At 37.1% G+C, this 16,067-nt stretch overlaps 1 protein-coding gene across 1 annotated transcript in view; it reads right to left on the bottom strand.

Annotated features, from left to right (window-relative positions):
• The window catches only part of NCKAP5 (NCK associated protein 5), an 830,344-nt gene that overhangs the window by 563,952 nt on the left and 250,325 nt on the right, over positions 1–16,067 (bottom strand). The window contains exon 3 of the mRNA XM_017854739.1: positions 12,363–12,436. Coding sequence (XP_017710228.1) covers positions 12,363–12,436 — 74 coding nt within the window. The remainder of the gene's footprint in view (positions 1–12,362; positions 12,437–16,067) is intronic.

Below are 16,067 nucleotides of genomic sequence, written 5' to 3' on the forward strand. Positions count from 1 at the left end.
AATAAAAGGTCAGGAATGATCTAATTTACTTGTAATTATTAATTCTTCTGTGACTTCTTAACCACGAATAAAGTCTTGGCATTGGAAAAAGGAAGATCTGAAACAGGACAAGGCAATTAAAAGTGGGTGGAGGAAGTATAGGAGTAGTGGAGAAAAAAGAAAGGAATGGATTTTCTAAATTTAAAACGCTCTTTGCCCTTTCCTGAAATAATGACTTATATTCTTTGAGTTCACAAGAGAGTAATTGGATATGCATGATGCAATGCTGGAATTTTAGGTATTTTGCCTAAAGGTTATTAACAATTAGTACCACTAGGGGAAAAAAAATCATAAAGTTAGTTAGAATAACAACCCTCTCTCAAAGGATAATTAAAACTGGACTTGTAATCTGGTCATAATAAAAATATATTTTGGTTATACTGGAGCCTCACATGTCAAGAGGCAAACTGACAAACTATAATATGTCCAACAGGTGGCCATGACTAAATGAAATCTGAAAAACAAGTTGTATGAGGACCAATGAAGGAACCTACATTGCTTCCTTTGAAGCAGTAAAGACTGAGAAAAAAACATGAAAAAGTGTCTTTATATAAATCATTTAACAGGAATGGTACACAGAACAGGGAGTAGATGTTATAAGTGGAGCTACTGATGACAGCATTAGAGCCAAAGGGTGAAAGGCAGATGTTGAGTCATTCAATAGAAGAGGTGTCTGATGTCTTCCTATCCAATATAGCAGAATCCATCCCACACTATATCTGAAAGATGACCACTTTGCTTTGATGTTTGCAGTGGTACAGAACTCACTATCTCGAGAATACCTTCCTCAGGATGGTAATAAGTGTGAGAAATGCCCTTTCTAGTTCTAAATTTCTTCTCCACAAGACAACTCATTCCATTTTCATACACTTATTAGGTCTATCCATCCCTTAGTCTTCTATTTGTCAAGCAAAACATCTCCAATTCCTTGCACCATTATGAATTCAGTATTCTGAACCTTGTACCATTTTAGTCACCAGCTTTGTGGATACTCTTTGGATTGTAGTGTCTGTAACTGACATCCAAATTAAGTGCTCTTGATATGGTCTAACTAGCAACTGACCCCATCCATATTTCTATTACCAAAGCAGAGAAACAAGAAACCTTCCAATGCAATTGTCTGATTGCTGACAACTTTTAATTTCCCTGTTCAAGAAAATCAATCGATGTGTGTTAGCGAAACACCTCTTATGTTCAACCTTGTGTTAGCCATCCTTTGATGTGTAACAGAAGTGCAAGGCCAGGCACCTTCAATATTTGTAGAGTCAATACTAAAATACATGAAATAATTTTATAATTTTTACAAGATGTACGTCATTATGTATACTTATATGAAATAGTCTCAAGTTCAGCAGGGAAGACTAGGCCCAGGTGGGCTGAGGAATGCATGTGAGGATGTAGGGAGACAGGAAACTTGAAGGATGGTTAGGGATTGTCTATGTGGAATGGAGAGAAAGGCCACAAAGGAGTGCGTGTGTAGGAATAATGAGTAATAAAGGAGGTCAAGGTTGGTAGGGACATGTGTGTGGTTACAAATAGAAATATTTGGATTTGTACCATAACATTGCTATTACAACTTCCTTTCTCCAATTCTAAACATGCTTGGTTTTACAGAAAAAAATTGCAGGACTCGGATTTCCATGGGTATTAGTCTGCAAATGAATCCCTGATGAGATATTATGAGGAGCTAAGAGAGTGATGCTAGAATTCTCAAGTGGCAAAGGCAAATTTCAGGGCTGACTTTCTGGATAACCATTTTTTTTTCTGAGCATGAGAATTTCAGTTCATCCAGCGGGAGAAATATTTTTTGATAGATGGGACTTTTGGTGCATTTTGAATTATGTCATCTTGGGGACAAATGGTCCCAAAAGCAAAAGTCCTAAATGTGTACATCTGATCCAACTCTAAGAACTTTTTCTCAGTTGTAACGTTAAAGAATTTCTATTTTAAAGTGGTGTTCTGCAAGATCCCATCCATATTTCTACTTCCAAAGCAGAGAAACAAGAAAATCAATTTGCCAACATAACTGAATAAATCCAGGTAAATACATATTTGGCTTTCAGTTAGCCAGGGAGTCTGAATTTCTAGAGAATATTGAAGAGACGGCATCAGACAATGAAATTTTCTTTAATAGGGACCATAACCTCAGAGTTGCTGCTCTGTTTTTTAATATTGTACAATTAAATTCTTTTTGCACCATGCTCTGCTTATAGCTTCTGTGGAAACTTAAACATTATTCAATAGAATAATTTCCTGGAAAATCTTTTGAAAGTGGTCACAGCCTCTGACCTTGCTCTGGTGCCCTGGGTCTGCCAGCATGCTGTTTCATTGTCTCAGGAAGGTTTGGTGCCAAGAGACAGTCCAAGAGTTAGTGCATAAAGAAAACTAGGTTCATAAAATAATTAATATTTGCCTTCTTTCAAGGAGGGAAACTGCCACTTCCAACCATTTTATGCATCTATCACTTCTCTTCTATCTTCATCATTCAACCCTTCAACTGGCCTACCTAGATGATAGGTAAAATTATAGATTTTAACTCTTAAGAAATAACTGCCTAAGTCATTTCTTTCAAACCATTCTCATTACCAATGGGAAACACAGGCCCAGAAAGCCTAAATGACTTTTGCAAGACCACAGAGTCAGGACTTAAACTCCATATTGCGGAAGATGAACCAGGGTTCATTTTTTTTAAAACTTAGCAATGGTATGACAAAATCACCAAACAGTTAAAATACAGCCTCTGATTGTACTGGTGTGCCATTAAATACCAGCCCCAACTAGATTACAGTGTATATCAGTAATATTTTAAGGGATAAAGAGAAAAAATATGGCTCCTATTATCAAGCTATTTAAAGGAGCTAGGTAATAAAATAATTATAATTTATTTTTATGGTTGGTTCTTCCCTTTATTTTGGAGACAGACTCTTGTTCTGTTGCCCAGGCTGGACTGCAGTGGCATGATCTCGGCCCACTGCAACCTCCACCTCCTGGGTTCAAGTGATTTCTGGCTAATTTTTGTACTTTTAGTAGAGACGGGGTTTCACCACGTTGGCCAGGCAGGTCTTGAACTCCTGACCTCAAGTGATCCGCCTGCCTCGGCCTCCCAAAGTGCTAGGATTACAGGCATGAGCCACGTCACCTGGCCTCAAATAGTTTTTTTATGGCGATATGATAACAGACAAATAACAATGACCCGGGCTGCCAAACAGAGGGTGAATTTTCTAAGGATTAGTAGCAAGGAAGACAATGGGAAGGAAAAGCAAAAGATGAAAAGGAAAAAAAAAAAAAAAAACATAACTACTTGAGACTGGGTAATTTATACAGAAAAGACATTTAGTTGATCCACAGTTCCACAGGCTATACAGGAAGCAAGGGTGGGGAGGCCTCAGGAAACTTAACGATCATGGAGGAAGGCAAAGCAGGCACATCTTACATGGCCAGAGAAGAAGGAAGCGAGCAAAGGTGGAGGAGCTACACACTTTTCAACCACCAGATCTCGTGAGAGTTCACTCACTATCACAAGAACAGCAAGGGGGAAATTCACCTTCATGATCCAGTCACCTCCCACTGGTCCCCTCCTCCAATCCTGGGGATTGTAATTCCACATAAGATTTGGGCAGGGACACAAATCCAAACCATATAAGCTCCATTCTGAATTCAAGTGTACGTTGGTCTTGCCAAAATTATCAAAACCTTCTCCGTAAATACCACTTTCAGCCTTGTAGGTTAAGCCCCGATTGTTTGTAAAAGTAACTTGATCTACATGTCTACAATTGTTCTCTAATTTACTTTATCCAAGTGAAAACACACACACACACACACACACACACACACACACACACACATACACACACACACACACAGTATTTTAGGCCTTGATTTTCATCATGAAATTTTAAAAATCTAAAATTGTCTATTGTACCATAGTTAAAACTTCGAAGGAAAAAATGCATTTTGTATTTCTTCTTTTTAGAGAGGCCCAAACATCTCTCCCCAGGGTTGGAGAGTGGAGGTAGGATACTGGAACTCCCTCTCAGGCCTCTGAATATGGAAAATTAAGAAGAATGGGATGGGGCTGGGGGGAGGAGGTAGTAAGCGAACAAATGACTTCTTTTTAATCCAGAGTTACCCATTTGGAGAGAGATACAGAGTTATATCCTAACAGTTCTTTTTTAAAAAATAAGTCGTAAGTATGCTCATGCCCTAACAAGTTAGTGAATTTTTCCATTAAAATTAAAATTAAATAGAAGGTCATGGTAAATTGCCCATTTCATTTCTCCTTCTAGATTAAAAAAAAAAAAAGAGGTACTTTGTCACTTGTTACTGTGAGTGCAATTCAGCCTTAATACATGTGTTTATGTCAAGGGGGCCATTTACACTGTTGCCTGCTGGAGTTTTTCTTCTTTCAACTTAGTAGGGAATATTTGTGATCTTTATTACCCCAAATAAATCTACAAAATGCCTTTTGCTTGAGGCCTTTTAATTTCAGATAAATAAATCACATTAAGTTCCTGGCTGTCATATTAAGATAAGCATGGATCGAAAAATAACAAAAGTGTGTTTTAAGCTAACTGGCTTTAGATTAAATAGTGGTAAATTTCTCTGGGTGACCCCCAAATCATATTGATGATGGGATATTTTTTGGTACTTTTGGAGTGTTTCTTGAAGAATATAAACCTGTTTAAACTAGAAGTGGAGTTTTTAAATCATGTATGGGCCTACTTGTACAGTATTATTCAAATCCAAGCTCCTTGCGGTGGCAGTAAATCTATCTTTTAAATAGGGATATTTCCCCGGTTACATTAGGGATCAATTTTATAACTTTGTTGGTTAATAGTGACTCCATCTATACAGTGGTTTATTTATTAACTATAAAGATCCTAGTCCTGAATTTCTCATCATCCTCTGTACTGTTAGAGCTTAAACTCTTAAAGACAATTCAAATTCAATGTATTCCATTACTGACTCTACATCAGCCATCACTCCAATTCTGCTCCTAATCAGATTAAGCCTTGGTTCATAATGCCACCTCCTCTGAGAAGCCTTCTTTGGACTTCTGAAGGACAGTCTCCTAAAATATGTTTTATAGAACCCCCTCCATCCCTCCAAGCCCCAGTGGAATAATCTTGATAAATGTGAAATATTTCTTGCAAACAATGTTTAGAGTGAAAAGGAAGGATAAACTCCCAAGATTAGGGCCTAAATATATGTTCTCTGATGGATTAAAGAACAGTGGGCAGATTTGATAAGAAACAGGAAATCATGGATAGAACGTGAGTACAGAGTTTTACCCTGACCCTTTTTGTGTCTCCTTGCCCCAGAAAACCTGGATTCAAATTCTAGACACCCCCTAATTAGACACATGCATATCACATACAGGTCACCAAAGGAAACTACAATGAGGATCGATCCTAAGGGGCAAGGTCAGATCTTCTGGGTGATCTGGTTCAGTCACACCAGATGTCTTTCTGGACTTAGCTCTACTAAACCCTGTTGTTGGAAAAATGGTTCTTGGAAGACAGTGATGTTATTTCATCAGGGGCTTCATGGTTATGAGAAAAAGCCTAAACACTCCCTTGCTTCTCTAAAGTAGGACCAGCAGTCTATAATAAGTATCCTTTGGTGGATAGCTTATCCCATAGCTCTCCCTACCACTGTTCAGGAATAACATAACCATTGAAGCATGTAGCAATACCCAATTTTGAGAGCCCTGGTTTCATCTCCCTTGTGCTGGACAGAGGGCATAGCTGAGAGGCCAGACTCTTATCTTGGCAGGGGTCTGGGACTGTCTGCATCTCTGAAACAACTCCTGGTGGGTAATTGGGGAGTGACATTGATGGGTTTCCAGGGTGGCTCTGGGGTCTGCATTTCGCTGAGAATACAGCTATGATTTAGAAATTCATCTCAAGGGTTGAGAACAGGCAAAGATAATGTGAGGCTCGCTAGCCCTGGTCTCCTTTGACCTCAGCAGGGTGAATCAGGGATGCAGAACAGTAAACCATGTGCTGTTATTGAGTTGGCATAGCGTGATGTTTCGCTTTCAGAGCTTTTATTGCTATTACAGTGCACTGAGCTCTCTCTTTGTTTGCTACACATTCTCTCCCCAAGAGACAGCCTCTTTTTCTCTTGAGAGATTTGAAAAACAAATCATAGTTCTTATTTTATTCAGTGTCCACCATTAAGAATTCATGCAGAGCAGTTTTACTTGTTGCCAATTAAGAGCTCCCAGTGGAGGTCTATGATTACAGTGAAGGCAACCTGTTTAATACTTGGCGTCTCCTTAGTCTACATAAATTAACCCCATGAGGGTAGAGGCATGCTAATTCTTAAGATGTCTGGATGATAGGATGCTAAGATCCAGGATACATAGAAGGTACATCTTCAAGAGGCTCTGGGTCTGACTCTGCTCAGAAAGCATGTCTGCTTTTGCTTCTTACCTATATTTTACAACTACAAGATAATTTCTAGATAACATTTTAGCAAAGAATATTTCTTTCTCAAGGATAGAATAATGGCATGTGGCCTCCCAGCAAGCAATTTCTCTCTCTCAATTTAGAGCTAGAGGAAACTTTAGAGGCACCAGAGCCATTAACCTCTAGCTAAAAATGTATAGATATATCAAAATTATGGGGAACATGAATGAGTATTTTGAGCATGGATCATTTTATTTCAATGTTCATTCTATGTAGTTAAGACATATTTGAATCATAAGGAGAATGAAAGCAAAGTTTTTACCCAATGTTTTTCTATTTCTTTTCTTAGAATAAGAATCACATGCAAGCCAGAAAGGAAAGGTAAAATTCCATTTAAAACATTTTGGATATATAAAAGTAATTATCCTTTTTTGCTAGAAAGGATGAGCCTTACAGGATCTTCTTCTAACCAGGGACCTATACATGCTTTAAAATTTAGTCTTTTACTCCCCCTGGTGATGTAGGAAACCATTAGTTTCCCCACCTTGGGAAGCAGGAGTTAAGTCCTTTACTTGGGCAAACAGTTTGTAATCAGTAGTTTAGATTCTTGGAAGTTTGTACTGAGGCTTTGACTTCCCCTCAGGAAATGAGTGAGGAACTTGGCATTGAGGTTTCTACAGGCTGACTCTCCCCTTTTACCAATAACCCAGACTCCTCACACTGTTAGATGCCCTTAAGTCACCCAGCCCAGTACCAGTGAAGCAGGTGGTACAAGTCATATGTATTCTATATTTGCATAGCAGTTAGATAGATCACCACTTCCCTCGATATGTTCCTTGCAACCTTGGAGTAGATGCTCTAAGAAAGATAGGATTCAGAGTTTTATTTTTAAAGTAAAAATGATATTTCATATCCAATATTTGCATATACGTAGCACATGTTAGTAGGATTAATGGCTCTAAGAAGTTCTACAATTAAAACAAAATGTTTAATACTTGGTTTTATCTAAAATTTTTAAAATTTATTTGACCATGGAGTACCTTCATTTTTCTTAAAGTATCTATGACATAGTGACACGGAATATTGGTGTTCCTTGGAACATACTCAGGAAAATGCCTGCATAGATTATTTAGATCACTGATGCTCAACTGGGAAAGGGGATGATTTTGTCCCTTAGGGAACCCTTGAAATATGCCCAGAGACATTTTTGTTGTCACAACTGAGGGGTACTACGGGCAGGTGGTGTAAAAGCCAGGGATCATCCTAAACATCGTCCCCTATGACGAAGAATTGTCTGTCCCCAAATGTCGACAGTGCCTTGGTTGAGAAACCCTAGTGCAGATATAGCTTGTTCAAATGAGGCTTAGGTGATCTGGAATCTGTGATTGGTAGCTAGCACTCTGCATTCAGTAGATTTTGTCATTTGATTTTGACCACGCAGACCTACTTACTCATTCTTCATTACCGTAAGACTTTTGATAAAACTCGCACCAGTTTGACTTATGAACATTTGAAACAAAACAAAGATGATAATGGTCCTTTCCTGAAACAGACCCCTCCTTGCCTGGGGACCAGACCAACTGCCTTTATAAAACTAACAAATTAACTACAAGATTAGAAATTATGGCTCAGGAGTCATGCAGCCAGAGGCCACAAGATTCCTCACCTCCCTAGTTGCTCGTATGAGTAACATCATTATGGCAAAACCAAAGATTGGTATTTGAGGTGTTTTTTCAGACCCTGCACTCTCATGGATCAACAGGTACCATCCAGAGTGGTGAACTGGCTCCTCAGGTCTTGCAGCCCCCACTCTGGAACTGACTCAGTGCAAGAAGACAGCTTCGACTCCCTATGATTTCATCCCAAAACAACCAATCAGCACTCCCCATTCTCTAACATCCCTACCCCCACCATCAAACTATTTTCTAAAAAGTCTGGCCTCTGAATCTTGGAGGAGGCTGATTTGGGTAGTTGTAAAACTCCAGTCTCCCATTAACACGAAAAGAAAGAATATCTGAAGTGAATACTTGGACATTATCTTCTTGAGCTACTGGCAAATTGTTAGATTGTTACATTAGTCATTTATCCTCATGTTCTTTGAAGCTTTCTATGATATATGTATTATGTAGCTGTATCATTGCATAATATTTAAGTGTTATTAAAAAACATGTTTTATAAATGCAATATAATATTCTAGACACCATTTCATAATCTCAGTGCTGAGTAATCTTAATTACTGGCTATATGAATACCTTCTTTTCACAGATAAGAAAACTTCATTTCAGAGTTGTTATCCAGCAGCCAGTTTTTGCAGGCCAGACAAGAGTCCAAGTCCCCAAAACCTCCAGTCCAGTTTTCTTCCTATTGTATAGTATTATGCTGCTCTCACTTTTTTATACATAATTTTACTTTTGTGGCTTGAAAGTAATTTCAATGCCATAAGCATTCATAAATTCAATTTGTATTTTCCAACTGTCTGTTTATTTTAAACTCTTAATATGAGGCCACAAATGGATAAAGATTTTTTATCACATGGTAGGAGAGACATTTTCAGCACTCTTTTATGTTTCTTGTCAGTCACAAATATATTTAGCCAAATCAGAAATAGTAAAAAATGATATAAAAAAATCCTTTTTCTCCAAATACTAACTTTTCACATTAGAACAAATAAAGGTACAGGAAATTATGGTTGTGTTTCAACCTGAACTAGTATACAGGTTGTCGCTGTGTGTGTGTGTGTGTGTGTGTGTGTGTGTGTGTGTGTTTTAAATCAAGCAGGGAGATACAGAGCAGATTAAACTCACCCCAACTTATACTCAAGTCTTAGACTAAGTTCTAGACTCTGACTCCATTCTCTTCTTTAGATGAATTCTGAGTTTTCTTCTTTAGGAAGGATTTGTTACTATCAAAAAGACAATTGAGTTATAGGACTGCTCCCTGCTAGACAGTTATTTATAAACTCCACAAATTCCTTTGCAACTTGAAAACGCAGAGATAGATTGTAGGTCTATTTCTGTAGAATATTAGACAGGACCCCAAAATAACCAGTTATCTCAAAAGTGTTATTGCAACATATTTTTTTTGGTCACAGCAGATGGTTATGCTATAAGAACCAACTAAACTTGGTGAAAGGCTAGCAGCCTCCTCCATGAAGAAAAGGAAACTTTTTAATCTTTGCACCTAATCCTATATTATTTATGCAAGTCTTATCATTCACCAAGTGGCAACAAGAGTATGCTCTGTTTCAACCATGCTTTTGATCAGTCCTCAAAGGTGGTAGCCATAAATTAATCCTGACCACTATTATTATTGGAAGATCTAGATATTCAGAACTTGACTCTAAGTTATAAGTTAGCTCCAGTATAAATGGAAGGCCATCAGTTAACATTAGCATCAATGACAAATAGCCCACTACTCCATGACAATGGTAGCAGCCACAAATCAAAGGCATATAAAATCAGAGAAGGAGCCTATACTGATTTATGGGAGCATTTGTTTAACTTCAGGCAATCTGGTTGTGCTTGTGAACATGACATGCTATTCCCATGATCCTCTGTATATCGTAGATTCTATTCTAACTTATGAATAAGCATTTAAAAATTTAATCATAACCAGAAAGGATTTCCTACACTGTTCACTGTCACTCACATATTGTTCTCTAAAAACAATTTGGCTACAGTTGTTGTCATGATATTGTAATAACCATCATAAAGCCTGTCACTTTAAGTCAGTGAAGTCAGGATCTGTTGGCAAAAATATAATCAAAAGTAATTTCATGATTCAATAAATAGTATATAAATCTGCTATTATTGGGGTTCATTTTCTTTCAATACCACCCATTTCCATCTTTTCACTGGAATTATTCTGACTATCCAAGTGTCATTATTACCTTCTATTGTTATTTAAATGGAGTATTTTTATTAGATCCTCTGACACTATATATAAGGCTTTGCTTCCTCAGCAGTAATAATTCCATTTCTGAAGGAAAATGGAAGTAACTATACACAAAATTCTAAGCTCTCACTTTATGTTAACTCCATGCCTGAAATGGAAGTTTAATTTAATCATATCTGAGAAGACCTAGGTTTTTATTAGCTACCTCAAGAAAGTAAGAAAAATAGCCCTTTCCATGCCGGTTATTTTGGTTCAAAGAGCCCATGAAACCATTATTCATCTATAATAATGCATGTAAGATACACTTACTAACCAAATTAAACTCTAAATTTCTTTCATCAGATGGCGTTCATTTTGTTTTGTAAAATTTTCTTTAGGAAGATGGGAAAAATAAAATATTCTATATAAATAGTTGAAATAAAACATTATATTGGTTATACAGTTTTTAAAATTACTTTACAAGAGATCTATAGAAGATATAATTAAAAGGACACAACCATACATACATTATTGTTGATTTAATTAATACATTGGTTCGCAAAAGAAAACTATCAGAATCAGGGTACAGTTCTCAAAAACAAATCTAGCAAATATTGCATCAATTACATAAAATTAACTGGTGTGTCCATTAGTGTCAAACAGACTTCACTGAATTTTGTTGTATCCTACCAGCAGTTTTTCTATGTATAGAAATAGAATATTCTCTGTTACTATAATCAGAGGTCTGTCTTCCAGTAGAAAAACGAATATAAGAATATAACATATTAAACTATATAGTACTTTACCCAAGACCTAGAACTCCTGAAAGAAGATACATTTCGAGGTTATTAGAATTTTTACAATGGTGCAACAAGAAGAGGCAACCCAGCCTGGCAAGGAGCCCAATGGTGATGGATTTGGATGAAGTCTAGCAAGAAAACAAGAGAGTTAGTAAATGTTTACCTGCCATCTCTGTGTACAGAGAGAGCACTCTCCCCATGCTGCAAGGAGATGAAAAGAAATAAAGGGACTGGGCCCGGTGGCTCACACTTGTAATCTCAGCACTTTGGGAGGCCGATGCGGGTGGATCACCTGAGGTCAAGAGTTCGAGACCAGCCTGGCCAACATGGTGAAACGCCATCTCTACTAAAAATATAAGAAAATTAGCTGGGCATGGTGGCAGGCACCTGTAATCCCAGCTACATGGGAGACTGAGGTAGGAGAACTGCTTAAACCTGGGAGGTGGAGGCTGTGGTAAGCCAAGATCCTGCCATCGCACTCCAGCCTGGGCAACAAGAGCAAAACTCTGTCTCAATAATTAATTAATTAATTAATTAATGACTTTAGGGGCTTACTGAGGGTTGGTGAGACAAATGTACTTAATAAAACAATTTTGGTGCAATGTGAGGCATCATGTATTTAAGTACCAGCATATTTATTTCAAAAAGTAAGTAAGAGCTGTAGGAACTTCAAAAAGGAAATTTAAGTTCTATAGCAGCACCTACAAAAGACATAATGGCACGTGCCCTAAAAAGCTAAATAATAATATTACAACCATCTTTGCCAATCTCAATTCCTAAGAGGCCCCAGGGAATGAATCACTTGGCAATATGACTTCTGTGATATTAATCTCCCATTTCCAATATGCATGCAGAAACCTTCTCAGACATTTTCCTTACCTAGTGTCAGAACCCTCTATGTAGAATAAAAACTAAATATTGGATAGCTGTACAACAGCATTATTAAAATATTCCCCTTTAATGTGAAGAGAAGCTGGACTTTGAAGCAGCAATGTTCTACTTTTTAACTAGAGAAAAACTTAAATAAATCTTGAAGTAAGCAACGATCAAAGAATTTGGGTTCTAGCTTCCACATTACAGCTTTGCCATTCCAGGACGACAGTTTCTTAGAATCTAACAGTTTTTAGTGAGACAAGTACTTAGTATACATTCTGTAGTCTAACTGAAATATTTTAGATCAACAAAGCTCTAAAGGATGCTGCATGAACAAACAAATAAGAACATGAATTAAACTCACCTCCAGAGACTCCTGTGTTGCTCTTCGAGCTGACTCAGCAGATGCTCAATGTATTTATTGGAGTCCATGTATTCCTGCACAAGCAGACAAAGACAGATGAAACCTCGCTACCACAGCCCCAGCATGCTGAGACTCTGTCCTTATCTCTACAAGGAGTATTTTCGAAAGATTATCCCTAGTTCCCTTCCGGTTCTAGATTCTCTGCTTCTGTGACTTACAATCATATGTAAATACTATTTTTCTCATATCCTATGATAGTTTTGTAAACAAATCACAGAAGAGAACGGTTGTTACACTGAGTCAGCATTACGATCCTCTTACTCACAGAAAAAAAGGCCTAAATTTCATAGTCATCTAAACTGGGGTCTGTGTTCTACTGTATACAAATGTTTCTGCCCACCATAGAAAAAAAAATAGACAAAACAGTTCTTGATTTTACTGGTCTTATGACAGTCATGTCCCAGCAAAAGTAATGTTTTTAAACTATATAGAATATTTTATATAAATATAATATATACCCATATTCACTGGGTACTTGTATACACTAATGGACATGTCCATTTTTCTTCAGCTCCATATATACACACAAAACAGTATTTTTTTTTTAATTCTTAAACATAAATCTTTGGCTTCTAAAAAGACATGAAAAGTATGGTGTGTTCTGCTCTATAGAAATGTATATGTAAATTTATTTCTCTAAATCAAACTATTTTCCTGAAATGTATCTGAAAAAAAAAATAAATAATTCATGTGTCACGTGAGAAGTAAGCAGAAAAATCCATAGATTATTACAATGGATTTAATTTGTGATTTCTGCATACGAGGCTCATATGCAATGGTGTTTCCTTTGCTAACCTGGAGAAAATACGACCTATACAAATCATTTTATATTGTTTTGCTCTGAATCTGGTATTTTATTCCCTTTCTGTTTTGAAGTCTACCCTGCAGGCCTCTGCTTCTACATTATAGCAGCCTTCGATGGAATAGTATGCAATGATTTCGATGTTAAGGCACCCATGACAGCTACTGTTCCATTTCTATAGATTTGAAATAAACTGAGAACTTTGATTAACAGTGATATTTTCCTTTCAGAAATGTAGGTTTCTTATGAAATGCTATATATGATGTATTGCTCTTAAAGAAATATTCACTACAATAAGGTGAGGGGCTGAGAGAAAGATAGGCGTTGACCCCATATAATGGAAAGGGACCAGTCCTGATTTCTTTTGATCCTGGATCTACCCGTGTGGCCTTGAAAAGCCTTTTTACCTTTCCAAAATGTTTGCTAGACTAGAGGGTATACTAAGTCCTTGTCTAGCTAGAAACTGTTGCGATTCTAAGATACTGTGATTCTGTTATAGCTAATTAGCTAAGAAGTTTTATGCTTATTGAATAAACACTTATTTTCAGGTGACTACTGAAAAGTTATTTAAACAAGACCACTGGGAATGTTAAAAACAAAGCAGAAATCTCTGCTACTGCAGGAAGATGCAGCATACGTGGTTATGCTTTTAAGTGTCCTGACCAAGGCTAAACCATGATTTAGAACACTGGACACTATCAAATACATGAATTCTTAAATATGTTCAGCCAAGAAAAACTAAATACATTGTTCCCAAGTAGAAATAAATGTACAGATCTTAAAGTTATTCATTTTTTCCTCATTTAACAACTATGTTTAAACATCTGTTAGATGCCAAGAGCTGTTCTAAGTGCTGCAGATATGGTAATCACCAAGAGGGGGAAAGCCACTGACCTCAAGGAGCTTACAGTCTGTCAAAGGGGCATACTGAATAAATGAACAGATTGGTTTCACATTGGCTACATGCTATGAAGTAAACAGGTAGTAGGAAAGACTTTGGGAGGAGCAGCTATGTCACGTGAGGACTCCGGAAGAAGACTCCGACCAAGTGATATTTGAGCTAAGACTTGGAAGAGAAGGAAACCATATAGAGAAAAGGGAGCCAGACACTGCAGGCAGAGAAAACACCATATGCAAAGGTCCTGAAATGTGCTGTTGGAGGAACAGAAGGAAGCCAGTGGGTTCTGGGAACAGGGACTCAGGGATACTGGGTCTCAAATGAAGTTGGCGAGGTAGGCAGGACCAAATCAGGTGCAAGTCTTAGAAAGCAGCTTGGACTTGTCATTTTGTTCATTCTGATTATCTCAAGTGAGAGGTTGAAGCGGAAAGGTGTAGTGATGACAAATAAGACTTCAGTATCAAAGAGACTTAGGTTCAAATCCTGGTTTTGATACTTACTAGCTATGTTCCCTGGTCACATTATTAAATCTCTCTAAGCCTTAGTTTCTTCATCTTTGTCAGAGGCATAAATAATGCTTCATTTATGGAGGCATTGTAAGTGTTAAACAAGAAGTTTAAGTACATCCATCCATCATGGCTGCCAAATAGCAAGCATGGCCTTTTTCAGAGTATTATATACCTCTTTTCAAAAGGAAGATCACTTTACAAGGTGAAGCCATTTTTCATTTTCTCTTCTCTTGCCAAACTTCAAGACTTTTAAGTGTACAGTTCTTAGGTTATACACACTAAATATTAGAATAGGCAGTTAGGCAGAGATTGATAATACTGATCTCTAATCATTGAATGTAGTTGTCACTGGCTTGTGATTTCAAAGTTATTTCAAATAAAAATATTAGCTGCTTCCATTTAAACTAGCTTTATCCTATTTTCCATATAAACAACTATGATGACAAATCTTAAACCACTTAAAAATGGGAAACTAAGATTATTGATTCTTTATCCCTCTTTTCAGCTATATTTTTTCTCTATGGCACTCTTACTTCCAACATTCAATATATTTTACTTATTTATTAAGGTATTGCCTCAATATAAGGCTAACACAAATGGATTGGGAAAAGAGACATGCATCTTACATATATTTTTTGTTAAGTGAAATTGTTTTTGCTCAACCTGAAAGAACTTAGGAAGTACCTTCATACCTGTATCATTTTCGGACCCTGAACTGGAAAAGTTAGTTACCTAATGTGAAAACACTATCACAAGATTATAAAATAGAATTACTCCTAGGGGGAATTTTGTGGATCCCTTTGGAGATTAACTCCAAGAAAACAATGGAGGGTGGTAGCACTGGGGCTGGCAGTAGTTAAGAGAAAACTATGGTCACCATAAGTAAAATGCTGTAGGCATAGTGGCTGCAACAGCTTTGGGAGCAAGTACACAGAGAAGGTTATTGTACAGAGACTCCAGTATCCCAGCATGCCTGCAAAGGCAGAAAGAAAAGGTCCAGATAGATTTTTTTCAGAGTAAACTGAAAAAATGCACCATGGAACCCATGAACAAGTACTGTAGGACAAGAGAGAGAACATGATCCTTAATCATAAAAGAGGGTGTGATTCTGAAAATTATTTACGTAAGAAAGATATGAAAGCATTTTAGAAAGAGCCTTCACATGTTCACTAGTATCCAGAAAGATGTGGTCTCTCTGACACATGTGAAGGAAGATTTTTTTTTTTAAATGTTGAGATGAAAAGACAGCAGAGTTAGATTTTACAAGATAATAGGGTGAGCGGCCAAGATAATAAAATGACATAAAATAAAGAAGGGGCTCAGTGAGCTAAGAATTTTAAGGCAACATAGACTGTACTCGCAGAATGGAAACCTATTTATTACTGTCCTGTGATTTTTATTATGAGGTGACTCTCCTCATCATGAAATGGTGCTTC

The sequence above is a fragment of the Rhinopithecus bieti genome, unplaced genomic scaffold (genome assembly GCF_001698545.2).
Source record: "Rhinopithecus bieti isolate Rb0 unplaced genomic scaffold, ASM169854v2 scaffold_37914, whole genome shotgun sequence".
NCBI classification, from domain to species: domain Eukaryota; kingdom Metazoa; phylum Chordata; class Mammalia; order Primates; family Cercopithecidae; genus Rhinopithecus; species Rhinopithecus bieti.